The 18929-nt window shown below is 39.8% G+C and overlaps 1 protein-coding gene and 2 long non-coding RNA genes across 4 annotated transcripts in view; 2 read left to right on the forward strand and 1 right to left on the reverse strand.

Moving 5' to 3' along the window:
* Positions 1 to 7967, forward strand: part of LOC128412672 (uncharacterized) — a 28076-nt gene extending 20109 nt beyond the window's left edge. Inside the window, exons 2-4 of the long non-coding RNA XR_008330134.1 lie at positions 4151 to 4325; positions 6159 to 6215; positions 7878 to 7967. This is a non-coding gene — a long non-coding RNA (uncharacterized LOC128412672). The remainder of the gene's footprint in view (positions 1 to 4150; positions 4326 to 6158; positions 6216 to 7877) is intronic.
* MIPEP (mitochondrial intermediate peptidase) overlaps positions 6769 to 18929 on the reverse strand; it is a 52475-nt gene continuing 40314 nt past the window's right edge. The window contains exons 17-20 of one of the 2 annotated variants that reach the window (XM_053385886.1): positions 14096 to 14217; positions 11502 to 11575; positions 7467 to 7967; positions 6769 to 6899 (exon numbers count right to left, since the gene is read on the reverse strand). In XM_053385886.1, coding sequence (XP_053241861.1) covers positions 7870 to 7967; positions 11502 to 11575; positions 14096 to 14217 — 294 coding nt within the window. In that variant the 3' untranslated portion in view covers positions 6769 to 6899; positions 7467 to 7869. Of the gene's footprint in view, positions 6900 to 7461; positions 7968 to 11501; positions 11576 to 14095; positions 14218 to 18929 lie in introns of both variants that reach the window. The other variant, XM_053385887.1, reaches the window with a different exon arrangement.
* Positions 8240 to 8650, forward strand: LOC128412674 (uncharacterized). The gene is made up of 2 exons (XR_008330136.1): positions 8240 to 8452; positions 8512 to 8650. It is a non-coding gene; the product is annotated as an uncharacterized LOC128412674 (long non-coding RNA).

The following is an 18929-nucleotide window of genomic DNA, read 5'->3' on the forward strand; positions in this document are numbered from 1 at the left end:
GTCCCTGCCAACTCTACAATTCTGTGGTTCTAAATCATCTGTGACCCAAGTGGGGCAGTTTGGAGCCCAATTTCTCCCTTCTTATCTTATTATCCCCACTATCAGGTAGACACAGGTTTTAAGAGAGGGCACTCAGATTGTGCTGTTTGAGGGTGTTATCATGTATACCACACAAAGTAAATGTGAATGCAAACAGCTGCAAACACACGGTAAACTCTGGTGTGGACACTGGACAACTTTTCTGCTGGGGCAGCATCTGTACTACAGCTATTTCTTTAAACTGGAAATTCAGATTTACATGTTCTGGTGGTGGTAGCCAGCACACAAGCTGTGTGAGAGAAGGATGATTTCAAAATTATAGCTGCGGAACAGGACGTCTGTGGATGATGGAGGCGTTAAACATAACAGACTTTTACTGTAGCCAGTAAAAGTCTAGTATTTCTTTAACTAGCACTCCCGTTGCCCTTAAGCATGCAAAAATATATACAGGTGCTTGCTTGATTTATATCCTTTCCAACAGGCTATTCGCAAAGCACATAAAGCTGAGCAGCTGTTTAAATCTTTGCAGGATCTTTGCCATTGTTCCCTTTAGCTTTGCAGCTGTATCAACTGATGGCAACAGAAGGGATTTTTAAAGATGTTAAAAAAATGACCCCACTGAGAAAAAGCTTTACCACTTGGAGGGCTTCAAAGCACTTCTAGAACGTAAAGAACAGCAACAGCTTTGAAAAGCTGCATGAATCATAATATTCCTCCACAATGTTATTACACACATATAATTTACTTTATTGCAGAACAGCTTTGAATCCCCTTTCTCAGTAGCTGTTCCCAACGAGAGTCCAGCTAATGAAATCATGGTGCCAAGCAGGGAAACTTTTTTTGCACATACTTAAAGCATATGTCCATAAAGAAATGCAGTGAACTCAGCTGATTACCCTTTCCTGTAAACGCTGTTCATGGGAAAGATGAGCAGGACCAAGAAACTTCCCAATCCCCGAACTGTTTTGCCAGCAAGAGAAGCAGGTAGCAGGTAGGGTGAGCAGAAACTGGCTCGGTCTCCCTTTTGCAACTTTTTCGGGACCTCAAAATCACTAGGTGGTTCCCCCACCCCAACAACCAAGAGATAAATAGCAACTTCTGAACATCAAAAATGCTGTTAGTAGGGGCGGAGGAGGAATCTGTTTTTAATGTATTTATACACAGAATTGGGTGATTCTGACTAGTCGAGCTAATAATATGCAAACAATACATATATGTATCAGGGAGTTATCACGACAGATAGAAGGACTTTTTCATGCAGCACATAGTTAAACAATGACACTTGTCCCCAAAGGAGGCAGTGAGGGCCACCATCTTGGATGGCTTTAAAAGAGCATTAGACAGATTCATGGAGGAGAAGGTCATTGATGACCACTAGCCATGGTGGCTACGCTCTGCCGCCATAAGTTGGAAGTAGCAATGTTTCTCAATTCCAGTTGCTAGAAGCCACAGGAGGAGAGAGTGTTTTATGTTCAAATCTTGCTTGCAGGTTTCCCATAGGCCTCTGATTGGCCACCATGAGAACAAGATGCCAGACTTGACGGGTCATGGACCTGATCCAGCGGGCTCTTAAGTTCTTACATTTTTATGCCCTGAGTGGTACTATATATTTTCAGCAAATTCTTTAAAGTATTAACAACATACATATTTTAATACAGCTAGATGGATTGTTATATCTGTTTATGTGTTGGCTACTTGAGAAAACTTTACAGTGTCAATGCATATAAATATGGTATTTTTATTATTATTTTATTAGTTAACTTTGTATACTGTCCCAGGGCACTTTGCAACAGAAAAATACAAAATCAGATTTAAAAATATATAATAAAAAACTAAAGCAAATCAATACCCCGCACTCCCACAAACACATTTTAAGAGCCCTAGAATGTTATTCAGCCTAATGCCTGTTAGAAGAAAAAAGTTTTCACCTGGCGCCTACAGCCATGTAATGAAGGTGCCAGGTGAGCGTCCTTGGGGAGAGCAATTCACGAAAGGGGAGCCACCGCGGAAAAGGCATTGAAAAGTATTCCTATCTTTATCAGAACTGGTCAAACAAACAAACACCTCCCTTACTTCTCATTGACCTCAAGGAAGAGAAAGGGATGGGGGGTGTGAAACTATGTGGATAAGCTTTCATGTGGGTTTTCAGAAAATTTCATCCCTAGCTGCCTTTTGAGAAGGTGGTAACCATAGTAGCTAATGAGCTCATTGGCTTTTTTTGATGCTGCGGTTGAAGCCCAAGTTGCAAAATCCCATTTCCCCAATGTGCTGTATGGGAGATGATTTCTGGTGGGTGGGCTGCAAGCCTTATTATTCAGATATTTGTTTTATATCCTTATGGAAGGTTCAGCCTAATTTATATACAAGAGGTAGGACCCTCTAGCCTATGCCATTTAGGGCAGTTGCTCTACTCTCTTTGCCCAGTGCTTTTTCAAAGGCCATAATAAACCATAATGTAAACATCCACTCTGCAATAAACACCTTTTACCACTGCCTAGTATCAATTAATCTGATATAATTTATTTTATTGAGGGTTTTAGTGTGGCATAAAAGTTGTTAGTTCACCTGTATTCCCCAGAGGCTCCAATGGAAAGTGTTGCAACAATTTTCCTTCTGGATCTGACACTTAGGCATGGTATATAGGCTGCTGCAAAAAGACATGTCCTTTCAAAGGACCTTGGAGACTTTTAAGAGCATGATCCAGCGGTTTCAAATGGAGAGATTTAAGCGTTTGCTGGATGATTATCCCACTGAAATCATTGGGATGTAAAACACACACACACCCATCAAGCAGCTTACATGCAATTCCAAGGTGACACTTACTGGGCCAGATCTGCTTAGTTTCAGCAGCATAACCTTCCTTCAGATCAATATATGATCTGCACAAAATTTGGTGTTGGTCAGCAGCAACCCTAACTCCACTTACGTGAGAGTAAAACCCATTGAATTGAATGGAACTTAGAAGTAGACGTGGTTAGAATTCATCCTTAGCCATTTTTAGCCCCTTTCACCTGCTCTTTTATATGGTTGGGTTATTGAGAGTGCTGTTACTTCTTACTGCTGTTATTTTAAGTTTCCTGCTATTGCTTTTATTGGTTGTGATATTGGTTTCATAATTTTAATAGATGATTTGCATGTTTTGATGTTGAGTGTTTCATTGTTTGCCCTTTTTAATGAAAAACTGCATTGAGAAGAGCCCTTTGCACCAAATGACAATATTAAAAGTAAATGACAGTTATATAAATGCCCTTCTGAGAACCCAACTGAGACAATAAGACAGGAGTGCTACAATATGGCTCCTTCTTCCACATGGTGCTATTTGCCAAGAGTTGACTGGGCAAGCACAGATTGTGGGTCACAAGAGATTGCTCCCAGATCTGTAGGTGTGCTCACACTTTCATGGAGACACATGTAGTCACTAAAAGGCTCATTTCTGAGAATTCTCAATATTACTCTTAGGACATTTACTGGAAATGATTGCATACACACAGAATTGCATTGACCTTGATGACTCTGCTTAGTCTGGATGATTAAGGTCAATATTAGTGTGCTTGCTCCAGAGGACCAGAACAATGCTAGCACTGCAACTGTAAATTAATAGGTGTGAATAAATGTAAACTGGGAAAAGATGCAATCCCCCATCTTACACCAGTGCTGACTAACACAATAAGAGCTTGCCTATCCACCACAATGATACTTGGATTGCTTAGCAAAGCCAAATCTCACACACCATTCTGGGGCATGTGCAGAGTTTCAGCTGAATGGAGCTACTCAGTAACATGGTCTGCTTACAATATTATGAAGACCTGGTTAGCATGTTGCGGGAGATTTTGCAGTCAAACCTAACAACCTATGTCTATTCTAGCTAGTAAATGTAGGTGTTAAGGACCACAGAGCTGTAAATTTCTAGAGAAGGCTCAGCTTGGTCATGACCCCTCAACCCCAGAGAGGGAGGACATAAAGTTTTTATTTTCCTGTTCTCTCCCTCTCTTTTCTTCTTGAACCATGTAACTAAACAGACATATTATGCTTGAGCTCCCATGCCCAGACTCCATGTTTAAATATACTTTTTGTACTTAAGAAGTTTTTACTTGTGTTGTTTCTGCTGTAGCATTGACCAATGCTTCTGCTCTGGAGGGTAGGAATCAAACCAATGGTTTCAAGTTACAAGAAAGGCGATTCTGACTAAATATCAGGAAGAACTTTCTGACAATAAGATCCTTGTGGTCCCTTCCAACTCTACAGTTCTAAAATTCTATGATGCATGAGTGAGACCTTTGATTACTGTAAGTAAAGCATTTAAACTTACTTAAGTTTGTAGTCTATTCACTGTAAGAGGGATAGAGACGTGGGGAGCACATTGTGAGCACTTAATACTGGGACATTTAAAAGGTCTAACAACCTAGATGTCCTGCACTTTGCAAGTGCTGCATATTTTAGTGCTGGGAGCTCTTTTGACTAGAGAGTGAGTCAAACACCACTCTTTTTGAATTCAAGCAGTCAGCCATTTTTTTCTTTTGTGGCTTCCCACACATGTGGGACCTCAGAAGTGATTGGTATTCCCTAGTTATTTCCCAACATATGTAATATGAAGACCGTGACTTGTTGCAAATGGACAGCCTGCTTATGCAGGCTGCTCATTCACACACAACCCCTTCTTCCCTGGACTGCATGGGAGAAGAAACAACCTAGAGTTCTGGCTTAGTTACATGCAAGCCACTGCTTGTTTCTCTCCAAACAAGCTGTGAGTGTCCGTTTGCACATAACACTAAGCCAATCATCTGATTTGTTTCTACCCTTGCAATGCATGGGGGTGGGGGCAGGAGCAAATGAACAGCATCCGTCAGCACACTGCTCATTTGCAGTAAGTCCTTCACTTCAATGTTTTAGATCATGGCTTTTGTTGCATGTTAACCAAGCCAGTTTCAGTGATCTCTGTAAATCTGCACAGAATAAATGGCTAACGTAGTTATGACATCCGAACAGCTGGAAGCATTTTTAAAGCTAGCAGATGACGGAGAAATCTTTTCAGAATACCGTTTCCTTTTGAGTAAGACAACAAAACAATACATTAGCAAGGGATTTGACCATGGTTGCTATTTAGTTTCAGTGCATGTATATTTCATAGATAAAAATAATTTGAACTGACAAATCTTTTGTAACATCTGAGGATTGACAGCATATGGTCCTGAAGCAACCTTGCTAAAGTTAAGCAGGTTTTGGTCTGAGTTAATGCACGGGGAGAAGACCATCTGGGAACCTTCTGTATACCAGCTTCAGCTCCACAGAAGAGAGGTGCATATAAATGTAGATTTTAAAAGAAACATCATCATAATAATAAATAAGCAACACATATACACAAAGCACAACCAGCTGCAGAGCTAAACCGCAAACCAGTTGGATGGCACAAATGGTCTAATACTTGAAGGCCTGTTGCCACATGGTCTACACCATCTTCCACCAACTGGAAAGGGACTAGCCCAACCTTCCATACGTGAGGGTGTAGAGTTTGGGTGCTGCAGATGAAAAGGCCTTGCCCTGTATATTCATCATTTGTACTTCAGACTAGAGTAGGAAGTAAAACAGAGCCCCACCTCTACCATCAAAGAACTCAAATTTTTTTCTAACAGGTGCCATACATTCATGTGGAGGAACATCTCATAAATTGAAAACTATAGATGTAGAAATCTCAATAAACAGATGCTACTTTTTTCTAAGCCATGGCTTCTTTAATAAGCCATGACTTAACCACAAGTAGTCTCACATATGATCAAAGAAACCATGGTTTGCTTCTCCAAAGTTTGGTTTCTTTTCCAGCTGTACTTGTCTTTGTCGTTTAGAGAGCATCTGGGATGAGGTGGTCAAGCAAACATGTGATGCCAAGGCAACTGAAACCACAAACTGTAAGTCAGCAGCAAACCACAGCTTCAGGCTGTGATTTGTTGGAAGCAAACAAACCATAATCAAGCTACTTGTAAGGGTTCACACAAAACACTACGCAATGGTTTGATCAATTGGTATTTAGAAAACCATGGTTTATTGTGATGTACAAACCAGGCCCTAGTATATGGGCTCTTTTAATAACAGTTAACCTCGATAAACTTTCCTTCTTCCAATAGAGAATTACAGAAAGTAACTTCTCCAAGAGCAAGGAAAAGCCCTGGGTTAATATTCCAGTAAGTGGGATAATTCCTTTTCTTTATCTTTATTGTAACAATTCTTTATTGGCATCTTAATCCAGAGCAATTAGTTTAGAGTGAATTTTACTGTTCATAAAAATGTAATGCCTACAGGATGATGCAATCTGATAACTTTTCCACACTCGTGTGGTTAGAGCCAAACAAAATGCAAAACATTAATGTGTCAAATTACATCTTTGTACTGGCACAATGGTCGAAGCACACACCTTAAATGTCTGATAAATGTCTGACTTTTAAATTAAAAACACAAAGCAAAGCAAAGATGGTTTAAGGATAGCACTATAACAACTGAAAAGTGTATCCTAAATTATTGTGCATTTTATTTATTATGCATTTTAAAATCCCAAGTTATTTGGGAACAAAGACTGAGGTATCTTGAGTCTATTGTAGTTTCGCCTACTGGCTCCTGCTTCCAAGGTTTAAACAGCAGTTTGATACACAGACATCAGCAATAAATAATGCTTATCTTATGCTATGAAAACATTCACTTCCTGATTTTTGTCATATCAACCTCCCCATAAAGGTCAGGCCTCTTTTCTTCTGACTGGCTGGCAATTCTTCACTTCCCATTTGCAAATGTTACTTGCTTTCTGTTAGTTTAAAATCATGGGTAAACAGACAAAAGAGGCTTCCAGTGTAATCACATAAGAGGTTTGTACCCTCCCAGTTGTCTTTGTCCATAGAGTTTTCTTGGCAGGGATACTGGAGTGGCTTGCCGGTTCCTGCTCCAGGTGGATCACATTTGGTCAAAACTCTCCACTATGACCTGTCCATCTTGGGTGGCCCTGCACGGCATAGCTCATAGCTTCTCCGAGTTATTCAAGCCCCTTCGCCACGGCAAGGCAGTGATCCATGAAGGGTGATCGCCGAAGAATTGATGCTTTTGAATTATGGTGCTGGAGGAGACTCTTGAGAGTCCCATGGACTGCAAGAAGATCAAACATATCCATTCTTAAGGAAATCAGCCCTGAGTGCTCACTGGAAGGACAGATCGTGAAGCTGATTGGAGCAATACTTTGGCCACCTCATGAGAAGAGAAGACTCCCTGGAAAAGACCCTGATGCTGGGAAAGTGGACGACAGAGGATGAGATTGTTGGACACTGTTCTCGAAGCTACAAACATGAGTCTGACCAAACTGCGGGAGGCAGTGGAAGACAGGAGTGCCTGGCGTGCTCTGGTCCATGGGCTCACGAAGAGTCGGACACGACTAAACGACTAAACAACACCCTTCCAGTGCATTCAGTGAACTCACAGAAGGGTGTGGGATAGTACCCATTGGGCACTTCTCCATGGGCACCCAGTGGCCATGCCCATTACAGCACATGCCGTTAGTACCTACATAAGGCTGTCCTATGCTATTGGTAACCCTGGCCTATCAGCTGTCACGTGTTCATATAAGAATATGTTTTCAAATAGGTTAACAGGAATGCAAAGCATACCTGTTTCAAAGCCTTGGCTATGACGATCTATCCGTAATGAAAAAACATCCTGCTCTTCAGGTAAATCATTTATTTTACCCAAGCACTCATGAGGATGCAGCAATGCAACCCACAAGAGTTCTGTGTACACTGTTGATGGTACACGCCTTTTTCAAAATTCTTCACCGGAAAGCTTAATTTTCTTCTCTTGCTATTCAGAATCCATGAAGAACGTTTCAAAATCCTGATCCAAGTCTGAAACAAGGGCATCCACAAAGTCTTCCACTGACGGACGTTTCTGAAGCATACCTGGGGGGGGGGGGAGTGGAAACACAGGTCAGTGGAAAATGGATTTCACAAGCAAGGCAGCCCTGAAGTGGAAGGAAATTGTGCCACATCGAACCACTCCAATATAGCTGTCAAAAGCATCTGCCAAAAAACATGGAATCAGATTATATGGGAATTGATTTAGAAATACCACATGGTCAATCAGCACTTCACCACTCCTCTAAGTATGAAAGGAACAATGTTTCTATTTGGAAATGCCTACTTGTCCAGTAAATGTCCAGCAGATATGTATATCTAAACAATACACAGACATGCAGTCATACCTCATGTTACATTTGCTTCATGTTACGTTTTTTCAGGTTGCGTCCCACAGTGACCCAGAAGTACCGGAAAGGGTTACTTCCGAGTTTCGCCGCTCACGCATGCGCAGTAGCACTAAATCGTGCTTCATGCATGCGCACAAGCACCAAATTGTGCCGTGCACCTGCGCAGATACGGCACTTCAGGTTGCGGGCTTTTCACATTGCGAATGGGCCTCTGGAACGGATCCTGTTTGCAACCAGAGGTACCACTGTATATCAGAAAGCATAACCTATGTGTGTACTTACCTCTCTGGTTTTAAACAGCCATTGATGAATTTGTGTGTGTATGTTTTCTTTCCCATAGGGAAAAAATATACAATTGAATATATGCAGTTTAACATATGGATGTGTGTTTTTCATGTCATTTTAAGTGTCAAATTAGGAAATTCCCAGTATTGTTTTGCAATGGACAAAGAAAACATTCTGTGTAAACTTGGCTCTTCTTTTAGGTAAATCACTCTCAGAAGTGCCAATGTAAATATAACCTTGCAATACCCTTTTACTGTAGGAGTACCTAGTACAATTACTTTATACTCCTAACATGCCTCCATCTATTTGGTTTCCATTGGAATAATAATAACAATACTTGCTGCATTTAGGAAAACTGAAATCTTTCACATGAGCCTTTTAATAAGTTTCTACAAGAGCCAACTGGTTTGATTAGGTATTTTTTGATGTACAGTAACAGTTCCCAAAAAAGAAACACCCAATCAGGGAAAGAAAGAGTCCAGATCTTGAGGCAATTTGAAGCGGTTACTATAAGAGTTCCTTGCTAGGATCTCAGCGCATCGTGATTTTAATTAAGCCTAAAATATGTACACTGCAAGTAAGAACAAGAATGCCCTTAAAGAAAGTTGATGAATAGTGCAGCAAAAGAAAAAGGAGAATTAAAATTTAGTCAGATCATATTTCATCATCAAAGGCAGTATAAGAAGCACCCTGAACATGGGCCATGCTTGCTACCTTGCCTTTTGGTAGAATAAAAAAAGTTAATACCTAGATGATTAAAAATATGGCATGCTTTAATACAGGCATTTAGTTATCTGAGGAGGAATATTAAGGGAGCCCGTATTTCTGAAACACAAATGAACTGCAGTAAAAAAGATTGGGAGGGGAATGGACTCGTGAGATTTTTACAGAAGCCGGCTGCCTGCATCAGCTATATGGCAGTGGTGACTCTTTGGACCTCCTTCACTTCTGGTAACACTTTTGCGGTCTTGACAATAAATTTCCATTTGACACTGATAAAACAGTTTTGTAAGGTTTCCAAATACTAGTTCTGCCCACAGCCATTCTCCCGCTTTCTCACAATAAGCCACTTCTCTCCTGCCCCTGAAACCACTGCTCATCGCTCTTTGTTTCTCTCTAGAAGTAAAAATCGGTAACAGAGTTTACAAGCACAGCCAAAAGGAGGACGCCTTGAGCCCTGTAGTATGTGTGGGACGAATGAGAGGGAAGTTGTTGTTCTTTTAAAAAAAATGAATGAAATTTTAAAAAAATTAAAAATCATACTGAGTTCCAGGTTAAACAGCTAATTGCAAGTATATACTGTAGCATGTCATATTATTCATATCAGTGATAAATTTATCAACATAATCATTTTACAATCCTATAACTGAACTGAATTAGTCTCTTGTCAGATATACTTAAATCAAACATTTTCTCCATCTTATCTTAATTGCAGCCTCCAGTTATTGAACTGCTGATAGCATAACATAGTTTTAACAACAGTCCCTTCGAGGAATTACAGGCAATCCTCATTTTGCACAGGGGTTATGTTCTGGACCGTCACTTCTGTGGAACACTTAAGGCTGCACCACTTGCCCCTTTTCATGGCGTCTTATGACATTTGGGGGCAACCTCTGGGTTCGGCACTGTGTACATGTGCGCAATCAAGTGTCATTCAGATATGCCTAAACCAGGAATTTCCTGTACAGTTAGTTAATATTTTTCACATTTATTTAAGGGCTTGTATATACAGTTGTACCTTGGTTGTCAAACTTCCTGCAGCCAATCAGAAGCTGCGATTTGGTTTTCAACATTTTGGAAGTCGAATGGACTTCCAGAACGGATTCCAATCAATTTCCAAGGTATGACTGTATTGCTAGTTCTAGTAATGCATCAAAACCAAAACCCTGTTTCTTCTATCTCAATCCCAGTTAAGCTTCTGACCAGCTATAGCTGTTTTCTGCACTAAGAGGTCTATTTCCTACCACCCTTTCCAAAACATGAAGTGGCCCAAGGCAAACACTTCCATTGTCTCAACAGAGAAACACTAAGAGCAATGAACAGCCTGCACTATAGTCATATTTACGAAACACTCTCTTCAGTCTTACAAACTTAGGCTAATGTTACAAATTCATGATTTACCAGACACATAAAAAAATCCACACCCTCCAAGCCAACATTCCCACTGTTTGAAAACACAAGGATCAAATGACTACGGCAACGACAATAGTTCCTTAGGGACTATAATGTATGTGATATATACAGAATACATAGCTCTTGAGATCTAACAAAGGCAGCTGCTGTTTTTAAACCTGTGAATTTATTTTAGGCATAGGTCTGACTGTAATTTTGACTCAGTGCCTCCCAAGCCTGGGGCAACTATGGAAGTTGCCTCCTTTGAAGTACTGCACCTTCCATATTACAGTACTAGAGTTAACCACACCTTTCCTAGCCTTCAAACACCAGCAATTGGAATACTGTAAAAACCATGGCAAAATGTTGCTGTCCTGTTCCTTTCATTACTTCATAATGATTTTGGTTCCGTTAGCTTGTTTCGTTAAGTTGGTGTTATAGCAACTCACAGCTAAGGCTGCCCATTACACCTGCAAATAATATATCACATTGAAGTGACTATTCACTTAACGTCTAACATGATGTTACTCAAAATTGTATTAATTAGCTTTATCAAAATATCAAGGACCAGGTAGGGGCCAGCCCCCATATTCAGCTTCCTCTAAAAGCAGATAGCTCCATTCATTCCTCAGCAAAGAAGAGTTTTAAGAAGTGGATGGCTGTATCGTGTGTGCCCTTTAGCAAATGCTATCTAAAAGAGCAGTGAAAAGGGAACAGTGGTAAAGAAGTTTACTTTGCAGGGTTTTGTTTGTTTTTTAAGTACAAGCAGTAGTCTTTGTCTAAATAAGTGTACTGGGGGGGAAAACCAGTCTGTGACAATATTTTATATTACCTTGAACCATGAGCATGGGTTCTTTTCCTCCACCATGTGCTAGCATTTCTCTACGGTAACGTTCACCCATTGCCCTGAAGGAAAAGATGGTATTGTTATTACAGCCACCTGCAATCACAACCAGCTCAGATTCCTGTCACACCTGTCTCCGGATTCCTTGCAGATAAAGATCTAATGAAGCCTGTTGCTTCAAACTCACATGTCCATTTCAGAAATGCACACTATAAATAAAGTTACACTAGAGCAAGCTAAGCTTGAAAAATTGGAGCTGTAACCAAAGCAATATATATATCTATATATCTATATCTCATATCATTTTGTTGGTGTTGCCACTCACAACACATACACCAAACAGTAAGCTTTCATTGTTGAATTGGAAAAGTGTGACACGTCTGTGTTATCTTTGCTTTACAGAATTTTAAGAAATTCAGAGGCTGAAATTTCACGTTTCAGTACACAATCGTATCATTCACACTAAAATAGGCAGCAGAGAAAGGACCTGGACCAGTTCCAACATTAATAGTCATGTGGTTTTGATTTTAAACACTGTGATGCTACTCACTGACAGGAAGTTCTTTAAATGACAGCAACTTATCCCCTAGAAAAATCCAGGTTGAGTTAATGGGATTAAGGAGGAATGGATGATTGGCATGTGCATCACCACATGGGAACTGCATTTCTGTAAGCAGATCGGCATCCAAGCAGGTGCAGGTTTCCATGCTATGTCAAGGGTAAAGTCAGAGAATCCCAATCTGCCTCCAGAGCTTGGAAAACATGCTGCTCCTAGCAGGAAGAGAGGCCCCTTGAACATGCTCTTCAGACTTCCTCCAAGCTTCTCAACTCCCTACAGAATTCTCTACCTGCCTCAAACCTTCATTGATTTGAGTCATTTCCTATCCATTTGGGGATGGCTCCTCAACAAGTGTGCACTGATGAGTTCTGATGTGGCGAGTTTAGCTGTGCAAAATATGTTTCTTTGTTAAATGAAGTGGAATAAGCCTGTTTCCTAAGAGTCCTAAAGATCCACGGGTTAGAATGGCAAGTTCCACACAGGACAAACTTCCTACAGTATTCACAACTGACTGTAATGGAGGCGTGCAGCCTTTCAGCAGGTGCTGCTTTTGCGGCTGTAGTGCTGCAATGGCAGCCACCTACGAAAAGCACAGGCCTGAGAAGGAACGATGTATAATGTATGGTGGGGATGCAGAGAAATTAAAAAATTCTGTAGTAGTATTCACGAAGAATTAAAAAAGATGTTTAAATCATCATTCGAGAAAAAGCCAGAAGCGTTCCTATTAGGTATAGTCTCAATGGACATCCCTAATGACAAGAAAAAGGTGTTTTTATGTGCTACAGCAGCCGCCAGAATATTGATTGCTAAAAATTGGAAAAGGGACATGGTCCCCTCAATAAGGGAGTGGCAAAACAAACTCTGTGAGTATACAGAATTGGCCAAATTGTTGGCAGCTATTAGATTTCAATCCAATCAGAAACTGAGGAAAGAATGGGAATGTGTAGAAGAATATATGGCAAAACATTGTTCCAAAACAAAGATATTGATATGCATTGATGGAAGTTCATAAAGTTAAAGTTAAAATATGGAAAGATGGTTATTGGGGAATATGTAAACAATATGTATAACACAATATAAAAGTAATGAAAAACAAAAGAAGCTGAGCTCGGGTGGAGGGAAGTTACAAGGATAGGAATAAGGAAAATATATAAATACACACAGATATAGATAGGTAGTATAATGTGGAATGTATTGTAAAGAATGATAAAATGTGCAATTGAATGAAACAATGTAAAAAAATGTTAAAGAAAAGAAAAAAGAAAAGCACAGGAGGCCTGTTCAGAAAGCAATCAATTAAGTGTACTGAAAATGGTTTTATTTCACAATGGCAACTACCCAACCCTCTAGCGCAGCCTTTCTCAACCTGTGGGTCTGCAGATGTTGTTGAACTACAACTCCCATCATCCCTAGCCAGCAAGACCAGAGCTCAGGGATGGTGACAGTTGTAGTCCAATAACATCTGGGGACCCACAGGTTGAGAACCACTGCTCTAGCGGAAGGCAATCCGTAGCACTCTATTGTCATTAGCAGTTCTGAATCAGGGACAATGGAGGGAGATTTATTCTCTGGTGCTCCCCCATTCCATTTTATCCCCCACTCCATCATACTCCGCAAACGTCAGAACAAGAGGTACAAAAGGGTTCTGATGGAGAAGCAAACCTGGTGCCAGATGTCTAAACTGACATCTACCAAGAGTGCAAGTATGGTTCCCTGGTCATCCAGAAAATGCTCCTGCTCTGCTGTGCCCTGAATGTGTGCATACACTGGCGGAGGTTCCAGTCTGCTTTTCCCGCAGTCCTTACCTACTCATAAACACAGACAGGAAGCTGGAGAACCCAATGCATTTGCAATTCTTTAAAACGAACCACTCCTCTCATCTCTCCACATCTGACTTCTACCGAGAATAAATTATCTTTGCTGTGTTTTACCCCTGAATTTCAAGAAAATGCTATCATAGGTAAAAGAACCATGGTAAAGATGGAAACTGCACAGCAACACGCCTTTATTTTTTTTTTTGTACCTGTCGAAGGGATCCTGTACGAAACATTGTCTCCAAACCATGGATGCGACAGCCCTGGACATAAGGTAGGAATAATACTTGGCCCCATAGCCCACAAGATGGTTGAATCTGAGTTGCCAAGCCTGTATGTGAGGGGAGGAAAAGAATAAACTCTGTCATTCTTCAGAAAGTTTGTTATAAAACTAAAGCATCAGTTTAAAAAATGTTCTATCACCCTTAAGTCGTGTTTTTTTTTTTAACAAAATGGCAACATCTCAGCTTTTCTAATCTTAAGAAACTATTATAAACAGTGCAAAAGGTACTGAAGAACAATTGGCTTGAGAACTGCAGGTGCATTTCATTATATCCATCTTTGTTTCTTTTGGGGGATTAAAGAAAAACCACAGTTTACATGTTATAAGTGTCACTATGTTTTAGTTTCCATCTAGGTACATATAAGGTTGCACCTGGAAAAGGTAAGCCTGCAACAGTCTGCCAAAAACAAAATCACAGCAGAGACATGTCCTGTTTTCCAGAACATCTTCCCACATGTCAAAATACAGGCTCAGAGGTAGGCAAGATGCACACACAACATGCCATTTTTCATTGCTTTGTTTGTATATTTAAAACAGATTACCATCATCTGTAATTCTGCTGCTATTTGTCCATAAACTGTCAGGGATTTATGATTCATGCTTTGATTTCTCCTCTAAGTACTGTTGTTAAATAGCACTGAGTGCTATGCTATTAAAATGAGTAATATCTCTCCTGGATTGTGACTTTGCAGAGTCCAGCAAAAAGGCTCATTGGCTTGCCCAAGTTTCCACAGAATCCAAGTGGAAACAAGGAAGCTGGCACCCCAAAAATTGCACACAGGCTCCGGAGCTCTTTGAATCACTTAATGAGGAACAGAGACTGGAGTCGATTTACAGAGATGACTGGTTAGAATTACTGTTGGGGTTTTCTTTTCATAAAAGCCAGAAAGGTAAGCCTGCAGCAGACCACCAGAAACAAAACAAAACAAAAACCAGATTGTCTCTCAAAGCATGTTGGGTATTGACAGAATTTTAAGGAGGCTGTTTCAGCACATTTAGTAATGATTTATAATAAACCTTACTTGGCATTTATAGAGAACAAATTCATATATACATTTTAATGCACTTATTTGGTTTTATTTTAAATCCTGTTTGAAGCTAGCTGGGTTGGTATACTAGTCAATTCATTCATAATTCATTTTTTCTAAAACAGAATAGATATTTAATACATTATTCTTTAGGTGATGTGAAGCACAATCCTATGTAGATTTAACTGGAAGCAAGTCTGATTCTGTGCAGTGAAGCTTACTCCTAGGTAAGTATGCACAGGATTGTACACGCTAACAAGCTAGAACTCAGTGTCTCTCAAATACCATATTTTTCGCTCTATAAGACGCACCAGACCACAAGACGCACCTAGTTTTTGGAGGAGGAAGACAAGAAAAAAAATATTCTGAATCTCAGAAGCCAGAACAGCAAGAGGGATCGCTGCGCAGTGAAAGGAGCAATCCCTCTTGCTGTTCTGGCTTCTGGGATAGCTGCGCAGCCTGCATTCGCTCCATAAGACGCACACACATTTCCCCTTACTTTTTAGGAGGGAAAAAGTGAGTCTTATAGAGCAAAAAATATGGTAATTAATGGGAAAATGAATCTCTTTTCTTCCTACCAAGCAAAATTCATGCTCTGCCACAAAGGGACTAGATTATTCCTATAATTGTTTGCAGGTTATATGCTACACTAGAAAAAAAAACATGTAATGAAAATGGTCCTGTAGCTTTTAAATTAAGTTACCAAACTTCAAGCTGCACCCTAATTCCCTCTAAACTAGATCTGAAAAGGAGGTAACTTTCAAGTCCGATACATACAGTGAAGAAGTATTTTGGCAACAACATTTGAACTTAACACCCCCCCCAAAGAAACCACTCCCTTAGCTATAATCCACCACACAAAACACATTTAAAACATATTGGGAATATAGGCTGAATTAATAAAACATGTTGGTTTTCATTATAGTCTATTATAAGTCTTTCATCTGAGGATTTGAAGTTTCAGCTTGAAAGGTTTCAATAGAACCATTCTTTACATGCTCAGGATCTGAATTATTTCCAAACAGACCTTCTTACCAAAGTGTGAAAGAATATAGATGTTTTCCCTACTATTTCACATTTTTCTCTCCCTCCCTGAGCCTCTAAAAGGGGATTTTTCTGATCTTCTGGTGCAGTGGTTTTCAGCTACCTACTTTGCAGGAACCCCTTTCAATACTGACTAGCCTGTGAGGAGCCTCAGCATATCTACACTCAAATAAGCATTGCATGATCAGTTAACATAGGACATTGGTTGAGTCGTGTTATCACTCTGGATACACATTTTTTGAAGCTGGGTCCTTCTTATAAATTAACATTGATTTATGAGGAAACACCCTCCTATCCCTAATGTGGTGCTTCTCACTTAATGTGAGAGACTGTAGATTAATTCTTATTAAAAGGCATTGAAAGGGGGTAGGAGTGCCACCTCCTTCTCATCTGTGTTAGACTCCTTTTTCTTGACTAACAATAGGACCACAGGTTTGCTGTTATATGCACTGACTGGAAAGACAGGAACTGATCAGCTCCATACTCCAGTTGCGAAGAAGAAGAAGAAGAAGAAGAAGAAGAAGAAGAAGAAGAAGAAGAAGGAGGAGGAGGAGGAGGAGGGAGTACCTATTTATTTATTTATTTATTTATTTATTTATTTATTTATTTATTTTCCATTAGCAGTGGATCACTTCTGAAGTCCTGGCATTTGTGACTTCATCCAACTGAATCCAGACAAAAGCATTCCCATGAGGAATCTTGATTGCAACCAAGCCCTCAGAACGATTTAAAGGGAAGAGCTTTTGGCTTGATCCTTTGATTAATGTGAGACAACACCTGTTTCACTAGTGTGAAATATGAATGTGTTGCAAGCTGAGTTAGTTTGGTGCACCGTCAACAGTCAGAGTCTCCAGATGCACCACAGTGATATCGCACAAAACTGTTGTATTGCATGAAACTAGGTGTAGACATGGACATGGACAGGATGGGGATCTTGCACGTCACAGCATCCTAAAGGCATTGTTTACCATCACAGAACTTTTTCATGCATGTACTTTTTTATTATAACCATTCATTTAGAGTATGGCAGATTAATGGGTTCATAGAATCATAGAATCATAGAGTTGGAAGAGACCACAAGGGCCATTGAGTCCAACCCCCTGCCAAGCAGGAAACACCATCAGAGCACTCCTGACATATGGTTGTCAAGCCTCTGCTTAAAGACCTCCAAAGAAGGAGACTCCACCACACTCCTTGGCAGCGAATACCACTGTCGAACAGCTCTTACTGTCAGGAAATTCTTCCTAATGTTTAGGTGGAATCTTCTTTCTTGTAGTTTGGATCCATTGCTCTGTGCGGGTTGTGCTGCAGGATTCACTTCCCTTACTACACAGCTGCAGTATATGATGCTAATGTCACCATGATTAGGCAGTCAAGAGCAAGCTGTTGAATCACATACTTGCTCCCACCTAGCTTAGCACTGAAAAGTCTATAGAGCTGAAGGAGGAAGTGCGAAAGAGTGGTGTTCTTCCCATTTCATACTTTAACTCTCATTTCAATTGCGGCTTATAATACACATTTCTGTCACTGCACAATATGATCTTTTCAACTATAAAAATAACCCTCATGTTTCAAATTCCATTTGGGAACTCACCCAGCCTGCAGCTACATGCACAAATAAGTAAAACCTACACCTTACTGAAGGTCATGTTTCTAACTTGCAAGCAAGTTGATGAAGTCTTCAACTACATCAACTGCTCCAGTTAAATATGTAATAAGTCTTGAAAAAGCTGCAGGAAAACATTCCAAGAGTTTATTAAATCGTGATGTGCTCTATAGCATAGCCCAGAGGTTGTGATAACATGCCATTTGCAGGTCACGTTCCTTTCTGTTTTTTTCATATAGTATAACAGACAGAAATAAAGGTGCATGACTGAGCTACAAAAATTAATACTTAAAGATGCCTGCTTCCCATCAACATACCATCAATCCACCAATGATTATCTTGTCTGAACGTTTTCCAAAAACCCCATACATGATTTTTATTAGAAAGGATGAAAAGCTAACTGCTCTCTTGTGGCCAAGAATCTTAAATAAAACACACATTTGTTATATTGTAGGACTATAAAACATAATTATAAGTGCATTAATACAATACCCTACATTCAATTTAGCACACAAAAAAGCTTTGAGGCAAACTGCAGCCATATGCTATCTAAAGGGGTCAGTTAAACTTTAAAGCTGTAAGCAGTCTGAGTTAGTCAAATCTTGATGGAATTATGGAGCAAATGTTGGAGATCACTACATCAAATTATGACCTAACATTTGCAAAAGCAGAGAGATTTTAAAGCTGAAGATAACATGGTAGAACTTAATACAGACCTACTTAGGGCTGTGCTGAAAGTACTAATTGCTTTGCATGAATCTTTTCAACTGTCAGAAAATGATGTTTGGTAATTTTCTGATTCCTTCAAGTGTATGCCTATTCAGGAAGCACTGCTCTCATTCAATTGGCTTGAGAATTTAGGGGAGGAGAGAGATACCTGCTGTGATTTTAGAACTCCAAAGCCAATTATTTAAAAAATAAACTTTTTTTTAGTCAAACATGTTTGTGAAAAAGTTTGCTACCCTTCAAGTTATAGAGAATTAGTCTAGAATGAAAATAATCTGTTAAATGCAGGTGATCCAGAATGCTTTTATATGGAAGCAAATCTTTATTCACATCAGTAGAACATTTATTAATATGGA

The sequence above is a fragment of the Podarcis raffonei genome, chromosome 4 (assembly GCF_027172205.1).
Source record: "Podarcis raffonei isolate rPodRaf1 chromosome 4, rPodRaf1.pri, whole genome shotgun sequence".
NCBI classification, from domain to species: Eukaryota; Metazoa; Chordata; class Lepidosauria; order Squamata; family Lacertidae; genus Podarcis; species Podarcis raffonei.